At 47.5% G+C, this 22,572-nt stretch overlaps 1 protein-coding gene across 2 annotated transcripts in view; it reads right to left on the bottom strand.

Annotated features, from left to right (window-relative positions):
* Positions 1–556: 556 nt before the first annotated feature.
* The window catches only part of ZNF516 (zinc finger protein 516), a 123,376-nt gene continuing 101,360 nt past the window's right edge, over positions 557–22,572 (bottom strand). For both annotated transcript variants that reach the window (XM_046671392.1, XM_046671393.1), the window contains exons 4-7: positions 19,930–21,384; positions 13,729–13,833; positions 12,772–12,839; positions 557–4,856 (exon numbers count right to left, since the gene is read on the bottom strand). In XM_046671392.1, coding sequence (XP_046527348.1) covers positions 4,797–4,856; positions 12,772–12,839; positions 13,729–13,833; positions 19,930–21,384 — 1,688 coding nt within the window. In that variant the 3' untranslated portion in view covers positions 557–4,796. The remainder of the gene's footprint in view (positions 4,857–12,771; positions 12,840–13,728; positions 13,834–19,929; positions 21,385–22,572) is intronic.

Genomic DNA, 22,572 nt, shown 5'->3' with positions numbered 1-22,572 from the left:
TATCTTTTGACTTTAAAACACATTTTCTTTTTAAGTTTAAATTCGGTTCGTGCATCTGAGGGCCTCAAGTATATGTTTGCTGTCTACTCGGTAAACCATAGCAACCCACAGTACCAGCCTCTCTGCGCCCCCAAGTTTTCGATACAATTATTTCATCTGAGTCAGGATCTCTTCTGCGTCCATTCCCGTATGTCCTGTGTGGCTCATACCACAAGTATAAGAACAGTGTGTGTATTTGATGTGGGAAATAGAGATGTACTGGGGGGGGGGGGGGGGGGGAATGAGAAATACATAGTCACCCTCCAAAAAACAGTGTATGTCCTGGAGTCCACAGAAGATTCGGAAAAAACACTGTGGCCATCTTGGCATCTTTTCAGATGAAACTATCTTGTGAATCATTCTAAAACTCTCCCCCTTGTATAAATAAAGAGCACTTGCCTTTTGGTTTCTGTTCGGCCAACAAAAATAAAAAACCACAGATGGAGACAGGCTGTCAAAGGGCTTGAGCCACCTCCTGAAATAGGGGAAAAAGTCTTACAAATCTCAAGAACTCCAAGATGTTTTTATTGATTTCAAATTCCAATAGAATGAATATGTTTTATCTAAATATTTTTATCACACAACTGAAACATTATTTTTTCAGAAATAGAGTTAAATACATCAATCTAGTTACAAATTCTAATATAAAGAGTACAAAATATAATGTTATAAATTGTGTTTAAAAAAAGAAATACAAATTCTATGGTCTTTTGCATTTTACTGCCTCAAAGTATAATTAGCAAAGTTGATGAAGAATGAACATTTTCCCCCGGTCACTTCCCACGGGCATGCTATGGGGCTCGGGACGCCTACACCATCACTGGAATCCTGGCCTGGGATGATTTTTCTTGTCTTTTGCCGAGTGAACAAACTGTTCTGCTATTAGAGCTCACCAAATTTAAACGCAGTAAATCAACAGCCACTACCTCCGACACGCAGACATTTGAGAGTGGAAAGGTAAAGTTTAGAAATGCGGTTCTTCTTTCTTGCACATTATGGAAAGCTCTCGGGGTTTGGGGTGGTTATTTGTCTTGTTTTAAAGAAGGAATATTGGTAAAGAGAGTCGGGCTATGAAAACCCAGGAGGTGTACTGTTTTTCAGGCACGGACTGACAACTTAGGTCATCCTCTGTGATCCAGAAGACGCTCATCCCAGGAGCCACAGGCTATCTCCTGGGGGAAAGCACGTGAAGCTCCTGGGGCCAGCCTCCTGGAAAGGAACCGAGAGGCGAAACCTGCTACTCGCTGTGTCCACCACGACATCCTAACAAAGTGCTGAGTTTTACATCTGTGTGTGCCTGGGCCTTTATACAGATGTTTACATAACCTTATGCAACGTGACAGAGGGGCCAAATGTGAAGACGGCTCTTGACATACTGGGCAAAATCAGCGTTCTCGTATCTTACCAAGTGGCCATGTGTAATTCCCAGGTCAATTTCCTAGAGCAGCTTCTTTTCAGGAAACCAGTGTCTTTCTTGGTTTAAAAAATAAATAAGTAAATATTGGGGAGACCTGTTAAAGCATTTAATACTTTTCCAAACCAAAAAGGCAAAGTCCACTTGGCTTGAAAGTTTGTGCTGCGTTTGGACCAAGGTGAAATTTATCCATCTGAGATTGCCAGAAGACCTTCCCGGGACCAGGCAGAAAAGTGACAGAACAGCTGATGATTTCCCAGAGAAGATGACTTTTCAGAGAATTTAAATGTTCATTCTTCAAATTAAGGAATATGAGTGAATAACCTGAAAGATTTCTATAAGCTCATTATTTGCGTGTTATTTGAAATTCAACAACGAGTAAGAGACGAGAGCGGGGAGGAGGAGAGGGCGAGCAGGGGAGCCAGACCAGCAGAGCCGCGCCAGGGGCAGTCGGAGAGCAGGCGGGGGCGGGGGAGACACACGGAGAAGCCGCGGTGTAGACAACCAAACCCTTTATTGTCTAAGTTACATTAGACGCCAACACTGTAAAAATGCTGTTAAGAAACAAGGAAACAGCAGACTGGCAGAGGTAGTAGAAAGTTTGTAACAGTCAGAAGGTGACTTACAGGAGAGATCACGCGGAAATTATCATCCGAAAAAGAGCGAATCAAAACATATTGGCTAAATAAATAAGAAAACACAAATCATATTAAATACTATGGTCGAACTGACATAAACGCATTAACAAACCGATACAATACTGATGATCTCAGTGGAAGAAAGGAACCGACATCAGGCCCGAACACAGCTTGTCTCGGACGACAGCATTCTCGGGGGGTCCCCTCCCGTCTGTGTAATCAAGTGAAAATCTTATTTCTGTGCTCTGTGCAGCACACGAACGTTTAAACTGACTCGAGTTGCACGCTCTGCCCACCGGACCCCAGGAACGACCCCTTTTCTCCACCAGGCTCCCTGGGAAGAGGTCTCCCCGAGGACACGCCCAGCTCAGAATGCCTGCTGGGCTCCCGCGTGCCACTGCTGAGACATAAAAATGGACACGACACCTCCGTGTCACTTTGGGTACAGAATTTCTTTTAATAACTAAAACACAGAGAAACAGACAGGACTGAATCACTAGCCCCTGTGCATTCCTGAACTGTCACCATTCACTTTCAACCAAGAAAATAAAAGCCAGAAAACGCAGAAATTATCACTTTGGGGAAACTATTGAAATGATCCAACATAAATCAACAGAAAGGCATTTTGATTTCTAAGGTGAACAAAGGAATGTATCTCTGTAATGTATCTTTGCTCAAAATAACTTTACAGAACAGTCAATTACAGCCGCTTTATAGTATCTGCACAGACATTCCTAACGACACCAACACAACAGATAATTCTGGTACACATCTGGTGTAAGAGTATCAGGAAAAAATAAGTAAAAAAAGTATATATATATACACATATATCATGTCAATATATGTATATATACCTGTGTGTGTATAAGCTAGCCAGTTACATTGCATTGTTTGCAAATGCTGCAAAGTAACCTGAACCGTCAAGTAATTTAAACTCAGTAACAAGTAGAATCCAGAACCAAACATCAACTAATAACAACAACAATAATAATAATAATATAATAATAATTCAACAAATCATTAGAACAAGAAAACCACACTTTGGGGAGTGTGTGTGTGTGTGTGTGTGTGTGTGTGTGTGTGTGTGTGTGTTTAAACAAGTCTTTGTATCAGAAGCCCATTTTCTACAAAAACTGCACTAATCCATTACTGTATTAAGTAAACGGTCGCTCTCACCAGTATTAAAGGTTAGGATAATTTCTGTACATGTAAAATTATTGCTTTTTTGAAAAATATATTTAGCATGCTCGTTTTTAATCCATTTCCTGCCTTTACAAAATTTCACAATTAAAAAAAACCTAGTAAAGCTTTTGCAAAAAATTTCACAGAACATTTTCATTCAAGGCAGCAGTAACTTTTGATAATGCATAAAATCATATGTGCAAAAATCTGAAACTCTCAGAAATATTACCATCACACACAGTGTCACGGTAATAGGAAAAGAAAATATTTATATCTGTGGAATACAACGTTCACTGCATACACCGCAAGGTTTAAGATCCTTTGTCACAGGCCTTAACCCCCACCACAAAAACTTGCATTTGCGTGACTGAGGAAGAGGTATATAAAGCCACCCCCACCACGGGCCTGGGGACCCCCACATGCTGGGAACGCAGGTCCTCGTCCTGTGGAGGTCCCCAGGCCCAAGAAGAAAAGACACCTACTCGCTGGGGTGGTGCAGGGACAGACGGAACGGGGTAGGCAGGGCAGGGAGGGAGGACGAAATTCCAGGGCCCCAGCACCTGGTGATCGAGGGTCCCCAATCTGCTCAGGGATTCTCCTGCCATTCCGAAAACAGGTCCAGATCGGGAGGGGTCAGTGGCTAGAGAATTTGTTAAGACAGGCAGTCTTCCTTTGTGAGCAGTTTGCAGAATGTAGCCCTGTTACAAAAAGGTCCTGAGAATAAACAAAGAAGCCTGCTTTTCTTAGTGTTCAACTAGCTCTCTCTTCTGAAGCAGAATATAAGCATTCCCACGGACGTGTTTCCTCGGCCGGACTCACTGAGTACAAGTGGTGGAAAGCAGGAGCAAGCACGTGGGGAATGCACACAGCCCCTGGGGGTGGTGCGACTGAACCTTTGAACAGTGAGGGTCTTGTCGAGGCCCCTACTCCATCACGCCTGGTTTCCACAGCACCTGAAGGCCACCTCCTGCCTCTCTTCATTTACTATTTTAAATACCCACTAAGACAAGGAGAGGCCATAGTATTAACACTTTGCCAACCTCAACTCCACCTCTGCTTGTTCTGACATCACCCCGACAGTCCTTCTGAACGTCGGCGGTTTCTATTACAGTGCTTAGCTTCTTCACTCTGTCCAATACACACAAGAATCTTTTTTCCAGTGTCTCAAACTTGTCTTGAACAATATAGATGCCTTGTGCTCCTACTGTGCCTGCCAATATCACTGTCTATTTTAAGAAAAATATGGGACTATGGTCGATGAGCACATATATGCACATAGAAGATCTACATGTCATTCTAGAGTATAGCATCTTCATTTATTTTTAAACATTTAACACGGAGAGGCATCTCTCTTCAGACTCCACTCCAGCACAGTGGCTCCAGGACTGGAGGGGTCCGATCGGCAGTCCTCCAGCTGTTCTTCCGCGGGGTGGCCAGGGTCACTGTTGGGAGGCTGTTGGGGCATCCATGAGGGGACTGCTGACGGCTGTCACAGGGCACCGGGGTATGATGGAAACGTGTCTTTAGGTTCCCTTTCTGAGAGGCACTGTCTGGACGGCATCCGTGTTAGAATGGTCTCTCCCCTGGATGAGAAAAAGGAGACAACAGAAAAGCTCATTTCTGCCTTTTGGTTTCTAAGTGGAGTTTTCTTACTAATTTTCTTATCAACACCCAGGAACACAAACAAGGACCTTCACAGAGCAACCCCATCAGGTCGGCAAAAACCTCCGACGTAAGCTGGAACTCATTTTGCCCGAGCACAATACAGGTTAAGTGTGCCTTCCTGCCTTCCAGAGGCAGCTTTAGGAAATCATTGCCAGTGATTTAGAAAGGATCATTAGACCTCTCCCCCCACTCCACACACAAGAACAGCAAATAACAGCATCTGAACCAGCTTGGGAGAAAAGGTTAAAAAGATGGCGAGATTGGGAGAGGATTCAGAACAGCAACATTCGGTAGCACAAAGCGGATCTCCATGAGAATGACTGTTCCAAAACAAGGCCTGAATTCGGGGGCCATACAAACAAACAGTGCAGCTCTCAAAGAGGTCTGTCAGAACCCCAGAGCTTTCAACAATCTCCATAAATAATTACCATGTTGGGAAAATAGAAGAGATATTCTAAAGTCAAGTGAACTACAAGATAAAAATGAGAATAAATGTGAGCCTGCAGCTTTTAAAGAACGCTCTCAAATGACATTTGAAGCATCTCTGTTTGAACAATAGAGTTTACCATCTGAGGACAAAAACAAGAGAGCAAGATTAATCTTACTTAACTGCATTAACCTCCAGCTAAAATCTTGATGAAGTGAAACCGACCGCCTGAAATTAACAAGCATACATAAAATAGAGCTCTCATGTAAAACTCACTGGTTTCTAGCTACGCCTATAGGAACCCTGGAAATAAGTGGCGGGGAGAGGTATGGTTGACATAATGAATTAAGTGCTTCTCTTTCGTTAATAGTTTCAGAAAACTCCTATTTAAAACTGGCCCTGTGTTCGTGACATCTACCAGTCGACATCTGGTGGAAGTCAGAAAGATGCTCAGAATTTTATGGGGGGTACGGGGCTGAGCATAGCGGTACAGACAGCAGTTTATTTGAAATGTAGGAAACAGTAACTGAATGAGAGATGTGATAAAACTTCCTTAAGTAGATGGTGAGTTTCCTGCAGTAAACGGAGAAAGATGTTTTACATTTTCGCACAGCGACATCACGCTGTGGAGAGATTCATCGTCAACTGGCCTCATTCAGAATGAGTTCTAGACACATTCAAGGAAGGGACGGCCTTTGTGTTTACCAAGAGGAAAATACAGGGGAGAGATTGTCAGCTGTCAGGTGACCGGCCTTGAAAGTCCCTAGGACGTGACCGTACAAGCAAACAGACTTGCCAGTGATTCCATGAAGTGGGCAAAGAATGCAGGGGAACACGTGCGTTGTGTGTGTCCAGATTTCATATACACAACAGACTACACTCCCAGGTACCCACCTGGCTCTCCCTTCCTTTGGACCAGAACACAAGCTTGTAGTGGGCAGAGTGAGAAAGACCCTTGGGAGCTAACAGGAGATGGCCCTCTCTCCATAAAGGACTTAAGTTTTACATGGCAGGGCCCTGAAAGTTTTAAAAATAATTTACTTATAAAAACTGCAAAATCTAGATAATCCAAATACCTAGATTGTTAAATTTAGTCCATAAATCTGGATGCACAGATGCCCACTTTCTCTTTAGAACTGACAGGATGTGTTCAAATAACACATTTTTTCAGAGAGTCGTTTTCCCTTACTGAGTCATTGGGACCAATACTCTATGACTCAGTACGGCAGGCCCACAGGCTTTTAAGAAATGAAGGACATTCACCAGAGAAACCAGGCGAAGGGGAAAATGCAGCCATGGAAGAAAGAAGCCACAGAAAGGCTTAAATTACATGGACACACAGTATTTTGAGCACATACGTTGTTTTTTACCTCCTACAAAGAAATAGTCAGAAAATGAGAAGCACACTTTCAGAAAACGTGGCTTTTCTTTTCTGTAGCTGTGTGAATTGTGGGCTTTTCAGTCATTATGAAATAAATATTCTCTTTCTTGAAGCCATCTCAGTGTTCTAGGATGGATACTGACTTCTGGAACTTGATGAGGTCTACTTTCTTCCCATCTGCCTTTATAATGGAAGGGGCTGTATATGCGCTCATGTGTGGGGGCCAAGGGACGGCAGACACACAAAAAGCCTGTATGCGCAGGACACACAGGAACCTCTCCACCTTCAGAGGGAGGTCACCTGCTGAACAAGGCTTGCATGTGGTATGGCGCTAAATGCTTAGCAACACGACACACAATACCTTCTTGACCACAATCTGTCCCCAATAAGCCACAAGTAAGCAGGGGCACATATTATGGCGGGTCATTTTGGATAAATCATTAGTTGTATTCATGAATTTTTACAGTATGTTATACTTAAGAAAAATGGGTAATGTGTTTTAAGATGTTTGCTTGGTGTTACAAGAAAATTGCTTAGACAAATGAGCTGAATTTTGAAATTCAATCTGTGATGCTGAGAATATAAAAGTGATACTGAAAACAGATACACATATACTCAACTATACCAATCTACGTGATTTCTCCATCATTTGTATTATAACATCCATAGCTAAAAATGAGACAAATTAGGTTGCTATTTATTTTCTCATTTCCTGTTATTTTGACTAATGGAATTATTTCTCCAGCTTAACTACTTTAAAATAACACTGAGAATAATAAGAAATAAACTATTAATCATAGTCTTAATTCTGGCGAAGACTCCAAACACATCCAAACACCAGATTTCATATTTCAGCAAAAGTTGGTCTGGTCTTTTAAATCGCAGAACCAGAGCGTTGGGGAGAGAGGGTTAATTTTCCTTGGTTTTAAACATTAATTTCTAATGTTTAACAACAATATAATGGAAAAAAGAATTTCTCCACAATGCTAAAAAATACCTCCTAGTTTTTTTTCCTCTAACATCCATAGGACAATGATACCCATATTTCAGCATATTATTTTTAAAAAAACTGTTTTTTCTAATAATGAATATTGATGATTATTAGAAATTAAACACGTACTCAGTCATGCTAAATATATGACAAAGCCTCCACTTAAATATAAAGTGCCTCCAAGCGGCACTCAGCCATCTGGCTGGAACCCCGGAAAGCCCTTGCAACCTCCTCTGACCTGACACTCTCTCTAAATGACAATATGCATGAACTCCTCCTCTCATTTAGAATTTTTCTTGGGATGTTAGCTATGCTTATGATCAGAAGTATCTTCATGATACAATAAGCACAAACAAGGACTGGAGTGATTAACCCAGCTATGGAGGCTCCACTCTCGAAGATGGCCCCTCACGTCCAGTGCCCAAACCCTTATAACAAACGCAAAAGAATGAGATGCCAGAGAATAGAGACTGTGACACCAACTACCTATTAGAAACCCTATTATTCAGTCCCGATCTTTAACTTTCAAGGACTCAGGAGGCCTTCCACTCTGCCTGCCAGATGAGTGTGTTCATAAAGAAGGACCGCCCCCAGGATCTCCTGGGGAAAGTGTGTGCCCGGAACGCAGAAGAGGCTTAACTAGCGTACGCACAGAAAAGAGACCACTATCCACAACGCACCAAAAGTAAAGCATCTTATTTCTCCTCAAAGTTCATGATCATGCTGACATGACTGAATTTAATCAATTTCAGCATATGTCCCTGGACCTCATGCCTGCTGAACTGTTTCCCTGAGATCCACGGCACATTATGATTTGTTAGAATTATCCAACACAGAAAATTCAAATATTAATATGGCCAAGTAAGGAAGGGTGCTGTATATGGTTGCAAAAAGGAAGTCTGTCCACAGCCTGAGAGAGAGGAGGAAACTACGTCTACGCTGACAACACTTTTCTCAAACTAACAGTTTTCTGTACCCTCCCGTTAAGGAGCAACCAGCAACTAGTCTGTACAAGAGAACCAGACAGATCGGAGCACGTCCAAGCACAGGGCCAGGTTCTGACAAAGCCGCAGACGCCAGGTGAAGGAAACAGCCACTGGTTTGGGTCCCCAGCACAACCTGCTGACGGGTTTGTCTATGAGGGGCGTATCTACACAGGCGTGAGTCTGCGTGCCTACAGGTTCACCTGCGTGTGCGCCACACAAATGCTCACGTCGTGCCTGGTCTCCTCCAGATATTAAGCACAACTGTTCATTTTAGAATACCTGACAGTAACAGGTAGCTCGCTGAAGGCGTGCTCTGCGCCAGGCGCGGTCCCCTTCCGTGTTAACCTTTGCAAGGATACAAGTGAGCAATACTGCTGTCATCATTTTACAGATGAGGAAACTCAGGTGAGAGTCAAAGTCAGAGCCGTCTACTCAAAAGGCCAATATCTTAATTTTTACCTTATTCAGGTCCCTCAGAGCAGAATTAGCTGATCTTGACTGAATTTAAATGTTGGCAGCTGTTATATACATCTTCCTGGCCAGCCTCGTTCTTCTCCACTTGGAACCCACCTACTCGGCCACCTGTTGGACATCCCTGGCTGGATCCCAAGAGGCACCTCCAGCTTGGCTGGAACCTGACCTGGAGCGGGTTCTGTCCTGCTCCCCTGCTCCTCCCCAGCGCTGGGGCCTTAAGCCAGAACCTGAAGCCCACGTGAACCCGCCCCTCCTTTTGCATCCCACATCCCATCCCCAAGTCCTGCTGCCTCCCAAAGCTCTCCATGCCCATCTGCTCTTCCCCGGCTGCACCCAAGCTCGGGCCACCTCTGTGTCTCACTGGGACTCCCCACGTGCCTCCAAGCGGCACTCAGCCATCTGGCTGGAACCCCGGAAAGCCCTTTCAACCTCCTCTGACCTGACACTCTCTCTAAAGACACGCCACGGACGAGTCGTCCCCAGTTCTGGGCTCCGCACATACTTAGCACGGGCACCGAGGCCTGGGGGGTCTCTCCCGGCTCGTGTCCTGCACCTCAGCCCACCGGCCACCGCTCTCCCTCCTCCAGTCTCGCTGAACTTCACGCCGTTCCTGTAACAGAACATGCTCTTCCACTGGCATTTGGTGTGGGGGTGGGGGGGGGGAAGTGGCGCTCTGCAGGGAGCACCTGCCCTGCTGCCCCCAGAAGGTGTTTCAAACACCCCAGCTCTGGGCTCCAGGGCCCTCGCCACAGCACCGTGCTGCACCGCTGTGCCCTGTTTTCTCATCGAAATACCCACTGCACCTTAAGAACCATAAAAGCAGGAAAAATATTTACCTTGTCTCCCCAACATCCTGTCTCCCCAATATTACAGAGCCTGCACACAGCAGGTGCTCAGTAAATACTGTTAACGAGTGATTCAATGATTACTGTAAAACTGATTCCCAAATATTGTTTCAATTAGATAATTTAGCATCTCTTACGTATATCTTTCAAAGTACATCAACCTTAAGTGTCACAGCAAATAATTTCTGCACAAATACAGTGCTGTATGGAAAAAAAAAAAAAAAAACCCGTGATTCACAGCTTCGAAAGCCTATAGGAAAAGAATCTGATTTAAATATTAATTAGTTAATGTTAGTAAAGCATGTGAAACATGAGAAAGAATGTGGCGGATAAGTATAATGAGTCCCATTCTAGATATAAAGAACTACAGAATTGTTCCATCAGTCTATAACGCATCCTAAATCTAAGACAGCAATTGCGATTTTTGTATAAACAATGAGAACTACAGGATAAGGAAGAAGGGCACTAAGATTTAAACCTCTACCTATTAGTGATGTGTTTGTCAATTACCCTGGCAGGACATCTCTCCGGGAATTGTTAAAGGCACAGTTCCAGAGTACCTTAAGGAAAATGGAATTTGCTTAGAGAGCCAGAACATCTCATGATTCAGCAACAAAAGCTACTTTAAATGTAACAAAAGACAAAAAGCAGTACCTGAAGACACCATCTCGAGTACAGAATTATACAAACTGGCGGCCTAACTAACTACGAACGAGGGACGCATAGAAAGCCAGCTCAGTTTTACTATCACAGACCTGAACGAGAGGAGACGAAAAGACAGACAGCTGACCCACCGAGGGCCAGGCACCAGGAGTTAATCGTTACCGAGACCACAGCAGGAAGCCACTGTCTACATGAAACCAACAGGTTAGCTGGTAATAAGGATAAAACAGCAGAACTTGAATTTATAGAGACAGACAAAAACATAAATACATCTCTTCTCTATCATAATCAAGGATGAGTAACAACTGTTATGAATTGCGAGCAAGACTATAAGGAACATAGAAATAATTTAAACTACAGTCCAAGTGATTTGCTTTGTTGACCCATTTCTCCCTGTGACAGAAGCATTTTAAAGAGGCTCAGGTGGAATTAATATGCAGCAAACTGACGTGTGTCCTGAGGAATCTCACTGAGTTATTCGGGGAGCTGCCTGGTGCCCCTGCCCCCGTCCAACACTCTTATCAAAAGCCACATCTTCAGTGGATTTAATGCTTGCCTGTGTAGGCAGGAACACTCTGGATTGACTCCAGCTGTAATCGCAGTATGTAATTCTCCAATTAGGGCACGACCTTGCTGTTACTGCATCCCACGGACACATCACGGTGACTCCTGTCGTGAGGGGGGTCTTACTTCTGTTAAAAAGGACAGTGCTACCTAATTCGAGTTGAGGTCACATACGTTCAGCAGTCTTTCAATCCAGCATTCAGCAAGATGCTATTTATTCCATAAACTGTCATACTATCATGAAATAAGAGCTTTACATTCTAAAACTAGGGGTTTTACTAAGGGAGACAAAAGTCACTTATTAAAAACTACCACAAACGGCAAGGCATTTTGTCAAAGATACATAAAGAAAAGGCTTCTCCCAACAAATAGGAATTCTAAAAATGCACCGAAAAACAAAAACAGCACCCTGATCGGGGCACGTCGTACTGAGTCAGCTCAACCGTGAACCCGCAGTTGGCCCTCGGCAAAGCTGGCTCTGATCTCCTACCACTCCCTCCCACTGAAACGGGCTGGAGTGATTCCTGAGGTTCCCCTGACGTCTCCATCACCATCATCATCGTCAGCAACCGCAGATCCCACAGGTGATCCCACTTGCTGGGGAGGGCATACCCCCTGGTCTGACACCCCAACAGGGCCTCCGATGTTTACTCTGGTGGCAAAGAAACCCCCCTTCATTTGCAAAGGGGAGAGCTTGCAGTTACACAATCTTCTAAGGCAACCGGTTAGAAAGCAAGAAAGTTATGTAGAAAATGCTCATGGGAGAACGAGAGGATGGGCGTGACATTCAGTAAGAGGGGTGAGAAGGGAGAAGAGCTCTAAAACCTCGTGCTCTCAGCCCACGGTAAAAGAGGGCCACCTACAGAGGAGCACGCTTCCCTGCCTTACAGCAAGACACGGTATCCCATCGGCATTTGCGTCCAAGAGCTCTGCCACGTGTTGTGGATACTGAATGGTTTACATACCAAGGCCACAGATCTACAGTAACACACATTATACGTACATGCAAACAAGTGCTTTGAGGCACCATGGCTGTGCCAGGGTGTGCGTAACACAGATAATCAAACCAGAAGAGGACACAGCCACAAAACGCCATGTTCAGCAGAACACTTCTTATGGAGCAAAACAAAAATTCTGTTCTGAAGGAAGGAGACAAAGCATAATCTGTTCTCAAGCAAGTTTACATGCAGAAACATCTTGTGTGGAAAAGTACAAATTTCTAGTGTTTTAAAGCCACCACCAGTGTCTCCCAACTCCCTCGTCCCCAGCAAGATGGAAAGTAGCTGCATTGACCTCATCCACATAATCTTGGCTCGGAGAACTTCAGTGTCTATCAACCGCCTACACACTGCCCGGAAGGACTGGGTTCTAAGTCAAAGTACCCTAAAATTATTGACAGAGCTCCTCAAAGACCATTTGGTGCTTTCGTGATGAACATCATGGCGCACCTTTTTCCAGTGACCACATTAAAACCCAAACACCCAATTAATCAGAAGACCTACTTGTTTGGGGGCATCTGTGGAGGTGGCGTGGGCATCAGCACCTCGGAGACCATTAGACTCAAACGCCTCTGTGGGAACAAGGGGGTGCGTTAGCAGATGAACACGCAGGCTCCATCACGCCACCACACTAAAGGAGTCCATTAAACATTAAGCACTTCACAAAAAAAGACACCAGCGCCTAGCCTGTGGCCGGAAAATACCAATTTACCGTAACACTTACTGTAAGAGACTGTGAGGATGCTGCCCGGGGCCACTGCCCTTTTTAATTCAGACTCTGCTGCTGAAGAAAGTCATCACTGACAACATTAATTATCAGTGTGTGTGCAGAGGGACCCTCCTCCTGCATTACTTACCATTTGGCCTCTGTCATTCTGCATCAGACTGGCTTATGTATGCATCCTTCACACTTCTGATAAAGAACGCTGGTCTTGTCTCCCTGGGGCTGGGTGGTGTCTTCACACACCCTGCTCTCAGCCTGATGTGGTCTCAGGAGAGCTCTTTACAAAAAGGCCCAGGGACTGGACCATCCATCGCTGACCAGTCCAAAAGGGGGCCTGGGCATACACCCCAGCAGCCAGTCACTGCCAACGAGGAACCGTTGCCGTGTGCCATGCTGAAAGGGTGCTTTGATTTCAGTGTGTGCTGGTGGCAGCACACCTCGTTAGCATATTCACGTCTGAGGAGTCTACTCCCTAATTAAAATGGAACATTTGCAAACAGGCTTATCCCAAATTAAACCACACAGCACTGGGATGCAAAGAAAAATTCCTTTCAGGTGCTGGACAGGAGAGTCAAGTGTGTAATCGCAGAAGAGGACACGTTCCCCCCACCTCACAGCGAGATTTATACATGTCACCGAGCGTGGAGAATGGAACAACCAGCAGGGGGACCTCACTCCCCCACACCCTCCTTGGGTACGCAGATGGCCATGGGATGTCAGAGTGGCGGGTGGGGTACCTGCATGAGCCCGCATGTGGGTCCTGAGGTGGCTGGGCTGGTGGAAGCACTTCCCACACTCCACGCAGACGAAGTCTCCCGGCCGGGCCTGTGTCCGGAGCGTCCCTGGTGGCGGTGGCCGTGGGTGGGTGCAGGTGAGGCGGCAGGGGGATTGGGGGGGGGGGGGGGGGGCGAGAGGAAAACATCATTAGTCTGTCTGGCATGTCACGGTGGAGGTACCTCCAGGCCCTGAGTGACAACTGCCAGCCTTCCTCGAGGCTCCCTGACAGCCAGGCGCACGCAGGACCACGAGGGAGCATAAATCAGAGCAAATTAACACCCCCCGAAGCGCGGTGTGGCGGCCTGTCAGGTGGGCCTGAAGTGGCTAGAGGCTCCCGCCACCAAGGGCTCTATCAGTAGCTTGTCATGTAAGTCGAGGGACGCTGTGTGTCAGGCCGGCGCAAGGACCAGGATGCTGTAGGGCCACACCCCAGGGCCCCAGGCCCTTGGCCCCTCACCCATGTGGGGGCTCCAAGCACAGATGGGACGCCTGGGAATGAGCCCAGTCCTAAAGCACTGGCTGCAGCTTCCCTCCGTCCTGAGCCTGAAAGACACGCCCACCTTTCTCAGAAAGGGAGGCAGAGGCCGCGGACTAGTCTGGGCAGCCGCCTGTCCTGGTTCGGGGCGCCTCTCTGAAGAAAAGGCTAATTTGTCACACGATGTAGCTCCAGAGAGATTTCCCTGAGCCTGATATTCACTGTTAGGCTCAGTGGTAACTCAACTCAACGGAAAAACAAAAAGCAGAAATACTAACTAGGAAAGGTTACCCCTAAAATGACAATTTTTCTTCAGTGATGCTCCTTGAGCTGAGGTTTCTGGACCTGAGTCTGAAAGTGGGGTGTAAAAGGCAAATGAAAGGAGGACAAGGGGTCTGAGTCAAATAAGCAGAAACCAAATCCTGCTGCTTCTTACCCTAACTCAGAGTGCCTCAACAGGCAAAAATAATGTAAAGTCATTTTTACACTACGGAGACAACCAAAGAAATGCATGAACGGCAAGGCAGATCTTGTCAGATTTCTCATCGGACACGTCATGAACAGGAGTCGTGGAGAAATTTAAGAACTTGCCCACAAAGTTCTCAATTTCCCACTGCCTCATTCAGGAACACAGAAAGAATAATAAGGCATTTTAACTAGCACTGGTCTCATTGTCATTAATGAAAAACCACTTACTAATGGGGACAGGTGCCCCACTCGCTGTGAAACATCCAAACCGTGACCAGGCCAGAGCGGCTCCGGGTGCCGGCTGCTCCGTGTTACTGCGACTGCGTGCGTCCTCTTCCCAAGAGTCTTAACCGAGCATGCTGGGTGGAAGGAAAGCTCAGGAGGGCTGTCTCTGGATGATCTATGCAGGCCTAGGCCCAAGAGTGGGCCTGGGGGCTCCTAAGGGTGCCCAGACACCCCACATCCCCAGAGTTTGGAGTATACATATCTATCTCGAAATGTCACCACTGTCAATCACTAATTCAATATGTCTTTCAGGAAGATGCTTCCTTCCTCTTATTCTGGTCCAGGAAAACCTCAACTTCAAAAGCAATTTTGTTCCCCATTCCTTTTCATTATAAGCACTATGCAGTTGGAGTTCCTAAGAGAACAAGCTCTGAAATTACTTCGTGGTCTGGATTTTTCTAGGTTCATCGGACTATGTCTCAATCTAGATTCTAACTATGCCTACCCAGGATACCTATGAACGATGGCAATAAGCAAGATGGCATTTGCATCTGACATTCACAACGTTCAAAAACTAAGTCATTATAATACTTTTTTCTAAGTAGTTCTTTTAGCTGGCTATTTCCCATCCAAACTAGCAGCAGAAAAAACAAAGCACTTCTATCCCTATTTCCCTGAATTAAGTAGGCATCAGCATGTGCATCCACTACACACACACACACACACACACACACACACACAGTGTACTCGTGCATTTTACCATATCACTTTCTCTTTACTTTTTAAAGAAAAGACCCTTGCCCTTTATGGTCAATAATATTATGCCCAAGCTACTACAAAATTCTGAGTTAATCAAAAAGGTTATAAACTTCATTTGAATTGAAGACTACCTGGTGAGCAGACAGCTCTACTCTCTGACCTAGAAACTCAGGCTGTATATAGGAAAGTGCAGAGGCCTCGGAATATTCCAGAGGCACGTGCAGACTCTTCTCCACAGCCCGGCACACTTAACTTCAGGATGCTGTAGTACGCCCATCCCAGGGGAGCAGGAGGCTGGGAAGATCCTGCAAACAGCTGACAAACATTCAAACAAAGGAAGTACGGTCCTTCCTCATTGTCATATTAATGTGTCCTTACTATAAATGATTTTTTTAAGTCCCAATTAAGAAAGACCTTTATATATTATTCTATCTAGAATCATCCTATTCTATTATCTTCAATTTTTTATTCTAAAATACATATAATATAGGCTAGCCACAAAGTCTGGAAACATGGAAAATTTGTTATCTTACTACTATTCTATCAACAAACCATTCAGGTTATACTCATATATGTTTCCAGACTTGATAGCCACACTGTAAGAACTGTAGAAAATGTCGCGTTTTTCAGAAATCGAAATCTATAACGATGTGCACCTGAAATTTATATGCTGTTATAAACCAATGTTACCTCAATAAATAAATAAAATAAACAAAGGCACAAAAAAAAGAAAAGAAAACGTAGCATTTTTCCCTCTTAAAGGGTTAGCGTGCAGGCCCCTAAGGAAAGTGACGAGGATCATGTCCGTGTGTCGCCCTTTCCCTTCTCAGGGCTTCTAGACCATCCAGTTCCACATAAACGTCATGCCGTCAAAACACACATGGGGAAAAGTTCTCTGAGAATTCTCTTTCTTAAATTCTGAAAAAACGTGTGTCTTTTCGGCCTCTCCTGATAGAGATGTTCTCTGCTTAAGTAGAACACATCCAGTGAAAAGCCACAGCATTACTCCGGCTCCACGACTAGGTCACACACGCCATCGATGCATGCCTCTTCTTTAAGAAGGTTCTCGTCTGCACAGGTCTGCCTTCCCTAGCACAAGGGGCCCTACGACAGGACATTCAATCAGTGGCCTGCACGGAGAGGTTACGACCTTCGGCTCTGCAGACGACACCCCAAATGCGCCAGACGACCAAATCAGATCCAGAAAGTGCGGACAGACTCACCGACTGGGACAAGCCCAAAGATTATTTTGAAGAGAGATGAATTCAATAAAATTTGAGATTTGTGACGCAAAACTCAACTGTGTAATGCTTAGGAAGGAATGGGTGCCTAGCAACAAGTGGACAACAGAAGCTCAGAAAGTTTGGTGACTGGAGCATTCAGTCATGTGTCAGGAATGCCATGTTTTGTTGGCGGCAGCTATTTCCTCGGCTGCAGAAACAGAGGTAGAGTGTCCGTAACAGGAAACATAACACTCTGGTCGCCTCTCAAACAGTCAGACCGCGCCAAGCCCGCTGGATTTCCTTCCAGCTACAAGAGCGTCATAAACAAACATGCAAAAAAGGAGAAAGGAAGCGTGGAGGTCCTGGAGGCCAGGAAGGGACCGCTGAAGATCACCATCAGGGTGCCGGAGCCTGAGACGGGCCCCAGGAAAGACGGAGGGCGGCGTTGGAAGACTCAGCAGACTGCCACGCCCAGGAGCTCTCGGCTTGCTCTCATCGGCCCGCACATCGGGACCAGGAGCCACAGAGCTCCAGCAGAGAGAAAGGGGCCGTCCGGGGGGAGCGGGTCCCTCCTCACCAGAACGTTCAGTACCCGCAGGCACGCCGGCCAAAGTACTTCGACAAGCCGATCTCAGTTCTTCCCTAAACCCGGGAAGCTATGGTTCTAAAAGTGTGCTTATTAACTAGCGTATGAAGGCCAAAAATTTTAAAACACTTCCCTTAAGAAACCCCCATCAGAGTGACCTTTAACACCATAAATTTGCTGCCTTACACCTAACTATATTTCAGTGTGCACATTAGAAGGGTAAATAGTCCAAGAAGAACATACATGATTTATGGACAATTTCACGTTTTCCATATTTGAAAGATAAATATTTAACCTCTCTCTAAAAAAAAAAAAAAAAAGCCTTAGAATCATTTACTGAAAAAATTTGAAGGAAAAGGAAAACATTTCAGGCTACTTTGACTTCAAATTCTGTCATCTGAAATTCTCAAATCCGTAACTTAAAACTCACTTCTACTTTTTGGGGGTGGGGAGTGGGGAAGAAACAACAATGTAGGCCCACAGGACGGCACAAAGGGCCTTTAAAAACTGGGTATGCCGCTTACTAGGTGTAAATTGGCAGCTTTAGAACTGTGTGATTCTTGTAGGCCATTAGGGTGTAAGTAATTAAATTACAAGTCCGGTTTACTAAGTGGAAGTCATTAAAACACTGGTGCACACATCTGGCCCACTCCCCTGGGAGGCTGCAGTCACGGCGAAGGACTGGACGGACGGCCAAGGGGAAGAACCCAGGGTCCCCGCTGAGACTCGCTGGTCACTTCATGTCAAAAACTTCTCGGCTTTAGGGTCTAAGAAAACCCACATCCAAAGAAATGAGGTTGGCGTGAGATCCAAAAGGCCAACCAATATGCCTTTATTCCATTTCATAGCAATAATCTGTGTGATTGGAAAATATCGCTAAGACTGTGTAAAGCTCACTTTATTTAAGTGAAACATGAAAACGCTAAGCCATGTGGCCGCTGCCTTTTACCGCCAGCTTGCCAAGGGGCATGTGCCCAGTTACACCTTAAGCACAGAGCACTTTGCCAGGAGAAGGGACGAGAACCTCACACAGGACACACCAGTGCTCGCTGCGTCTGATGAACACCTCTGCGTAAAGCCTCCCACAGCCTCCGAACTCGCAGGCCCTCAGCTTCATTCTAGAAAGTTCACAGTAAGCGCTGGCACGGAGCAAGAGCCACAGAGCTCCACGCAACTCGAAACAGGACAAACGCCAGCCACGAATGAGGGCCCACTGGCAAAATCTCTCAGACTGTGGGACACCTGAGCTTTCCCCTATTTGAAAAACACCTTAGTTTTCCTTTAAGAGTAAACACGAACCAAGGGCATCGCTCCATCCCGAGCCTGACTATCCCGAGCCTGAGGACCCAAAGGTTCCATAAGTCATGGGAGAAAAGCAGAGACCCACATTCATCCGCAGTGGATTTGGGGTGCCTCTCTGTTGACACACTTCTCTCAAACGTTGAACCACATCCTCCAAAAGTGCTCCCAACATCCTGGAATTTGAGGGACCAGATCTGAAAGGTCACTGTAAATGGTAATCCACTCTAAGGAATGACAGGTGCAGGATGTACAATTCTGTCCAAAGAAGGCTCAGGACCACCCAGGTAACAAGCTCAGGAACAGAGCTCCCTGCGGGTTTGTGTTTGCCTGGTGTTTTTGGTTTTTAATAGGAAATACTGAGATTTCCCAGTGTTCTGGACGTTAAGTGAGAGTACCTCCACTTTACAATCAAGAACAACGGCACCATACCCAATGCACGCATTCACGGAGCGTGCGGAGACTGCTGGCAAGTCCTTAATACCAATACTTGAAGGGACCAATACCAAAATACTGGAGGAAAGGAAGATAACCATTTAAGGTATATTTTTTCTGGAATTCTAGCACAAGTCAATTCCCCAAACTTTATATGGTAGGTGCACACCCGGCCAGGCTCTGCTTACCTATGCTGGAGCACTGATAGCTATTTTTTAATCATATGTGTATAAAAATAAAACATAATCGCTTCCAATGAACATTCTCGTCCTTTGAGAGACAAGGGACAAGGAATATCTACGGACTCTGTTTAAAATGACCAAGTGCAGTGCCATCAAGGGCGCCTGCTCCTGTCAACCTTCAGCATGGAGGAGACATAACCGGATTTTCAAATCCACACGGCCAGGAGGGAAGCCCTGCAGGGCCACGGGTTAAGATGCCCACGGACACCAGGCAGGCACCCCCGCAGGCTGAGTGACGGGCGGGGGAGGCAGCACACACCTGCCGTGCTCTGGGGCGGGCAGGGGGGCGACGGGTGGGCTGTGCTCCCTTCTGCACTGAGACACACAGCAGGTGGGCAGCACGGCGACCTTCCCAGGAGAGGCCCCCCCCCCCCGCCGTGAGGTCCACGGAGGCTGACCGCGTGGCGGTGTCCACGGGGGCTGGCGGGGAGGGGGCCCGCACGTCTTACCTCTGTGCTCCAGCGCAGGGCCGTTGGCACCCCAGCTCTGGTAGAGGGAAGCGAAGTCCTTTGGAATGTACGTCTTAAAGATATTGAGGATATCCAGGCGCTTCTCGTGGCCCTCGGACGCAGGCTCCGGCTTGATGGAGTGCAGGACGGGCTGGGCCTGCAGGACTGCGTTCCCTCTGGAGCCCGCCCCACAGCTGGCCAGCGGACGCAGCTCCTGACCGGCCTTGGAGGGGGGCTCTCGGGGAGGTAGAGGGGGGCCCCCATCACCTTTCACATGCAGCTGACCCTGAGACTGAGGACTGAATTTGGCTTTCAGGGGGTCCGGGGCACTGTGCTTATTTGGGGGGCCAAGCCCGGCCCCCGTCGGGGGTATGACATACTTGTCCCCTGGCCTGCTGTTGGCCGGGAGCTGGGAGCCCGCCCGGGCAATGACAGTGGGCGTGGGGGTGGCACTTCTGCTGAAGCCACCCCCGCCTGCCGCGGGCCCTGGTCTGGGGCTGACCTCCTGCTTGGGCTTTGGCGGGGGCAGCTGTGCTGGGCCACCGTGCTGCTCCGGGCCGTGGCCAGGTTTGGTCTGCCTATGCCCGTCGGGGCCGGCCGTCCACAGAGCGCAGGGGCCCCCGCCAGGGCTCTCCTTGCTCTTAGGTATGCTAGCGGCTTTCACGCCCAGAGGTGAGGAGCTGCCTTTGAGCCCTGGTGCCCCACCCGGCACCTGAGTGCGTGTGAACCGAGCAATGGGCAGAGGCTGGCACTCTTTGCCCCCTAGGGCGGGTGGGGGGCCCGTGCGTCCACTCCGGGCAAGGAAAACCAAGTTGTTTCTGATGCTTTTGTAACCGTTGGGCTGAATCCACTGGGGGGCCATGGAGTTGCAGCTGACCCTGTGCCAGATGCGTTTGTGCATCCACAGGACCTCGGGGTAGTACGTCTTGTGGCTGCAGTAAGGACACGGGTGAACGGTCAGAGCAGCTTGAAGGGCGGAGGCCAACTCCTTATGGCTGGGGTCATCCCGGGTCGACCGCTCGCTGAGGTCTAGCGGGATCAGGTCTGGGGCTGGCGCCCTTTTTCCTCCCCCAGAAAGCTCCTTATTGTGCAAATCAGACAGCTTCTCTTTTGGGTGGCTAGCCTGGCTCTCTGACAAGAGCTGCACATCTGCTCCTTCCAGAAAAGTCTGATCCGAACCTGATGGGAAGTTTGCAGTGTCCCTCGAGCTGGGGACCTCTTGCTTGGGACGAAACGCTGGCATCTTTAAGTCCATGGAAAACCTAGGCTGCTCTGGTCTCTTGGGAGTTTCTCTGCTGTTGTTTTCAAGTGCAGACACGGAGGCGGCGACCCCCGCTATGGGCTCGCTGGCGTCTCTGCCTGACGTGTGATCGCCACGTGTGCCACTCTGGTCTCCGTTGGAGAGCACGGTCGCGGCCACCCCCTCGGCAAAGCAGCAGCGGTGTGGCCTTCCCCCTGAGGATCAAAATGTAAAATGTGACGTTACCATTTCTCATCAAAACACACAGAAAGACAGAGCCGCACGCGCAGAGGGGAACGCGCGTGGTTGGATGACAGCGGACGTTTCCAGAAGGGTCGGCTCTCAGAAAGCCCTGGGAGAGCTGACCAAACTTGAAGGCAGTGGGATGGGATTTGGGGGGGCCCTTCTCTTTTCAACTGATTAAATGACTCAACATGGCGGCCTATCTAGTTACCTGTAATTACAGTTACTAGTTAACAGAGGGTGACCAATTACATCAAAAACCAGGAAAAAGACTTAACCCTTCCTAACAGCATAAGGCTTCCCATGGCCTCCAAAGACCTCTCTGAATGCAGCCTCCTTAGGGCGCCCGTGGACTGCACAGTCGCCCCAACCCTCTAAGGGAGGAAGACTCCCAGAGGCTCAGACACAGCCCCCGGTCACAGAGGCAGGACGGGACAGAGCTGACCCTGCCCCGGGATCCCTCAGACACTGCTGGGCTGCAGGGGACTTCGGCCTGATCCAGAAGGGGCCCCTGTGCTCCTCCTTGTGAGGTGCAACGTTCGAGTCTAAAGCCTGACACCTTCCGAAAGTCTCCCCTGGAGGCACCAGAGGGAGGGTGGGGTCAGGCTATCCATGCACCTGCCCGTGTGGGGGGCCCGAGAGCAGAGCGCCCTGGATGGGCCCCGGCTCTCCGCAGCTGGAGGGGCCGGCCCGGAGCACCTGTGCAGGACAGGAGGCCTGTGCCCGGAGCGCCCCCACAGGAAGGCTCTGCTGACCCGCACCGGTCTCTTCCCGAGCAGATGCTTCACTCGGGTGAAACACCATGTCCGGGCCGCGTGACCTTCCGAGCGGAGGTTCCAGAGCTCCTGCAGTCGGCCTAGACCACAACTCAAGTGGATTTGACACGACCTAACAACAATCCCGTTTTAAGTCTGCATTGATGACCTTGGGTTTAACTAAATCTAGAAGTCAAAAGCTAGAAGGTGCACAAATGTGTCTGGATATCGTAAACCTTCCAGAACCACAGGGCGTGGATGCTTCATCATCGATACGCCCTAGAGGTCTCATCCCATTACAGCCGTGTCACAGCGGAGACGGAGGAACACGTCAGGTGTCCCCTTATGGGAAGGCCCAATGCTGGCGGGTTTTAAGTAACGTTTTTTTAGAGATTTTAATACCCC

This window comes from Equus quagga, chromosome 9 (assembly GCF_021613505.1).
Source record: "Equus quagga isolate Etosha38 chromosome 9, UCLA_HA_Equagga_1.0, whole genome shotgun sequence".
NCBI lineage: Eukaryota > Metazoa > Chordata > Mammalia > Perissodactyla > Equidae > Equus > Equus quagga.
Note: the sequence above shows the minus strand (reverse complement) of the source record. Positions and strands in the feature narration are given on the sequence as shown.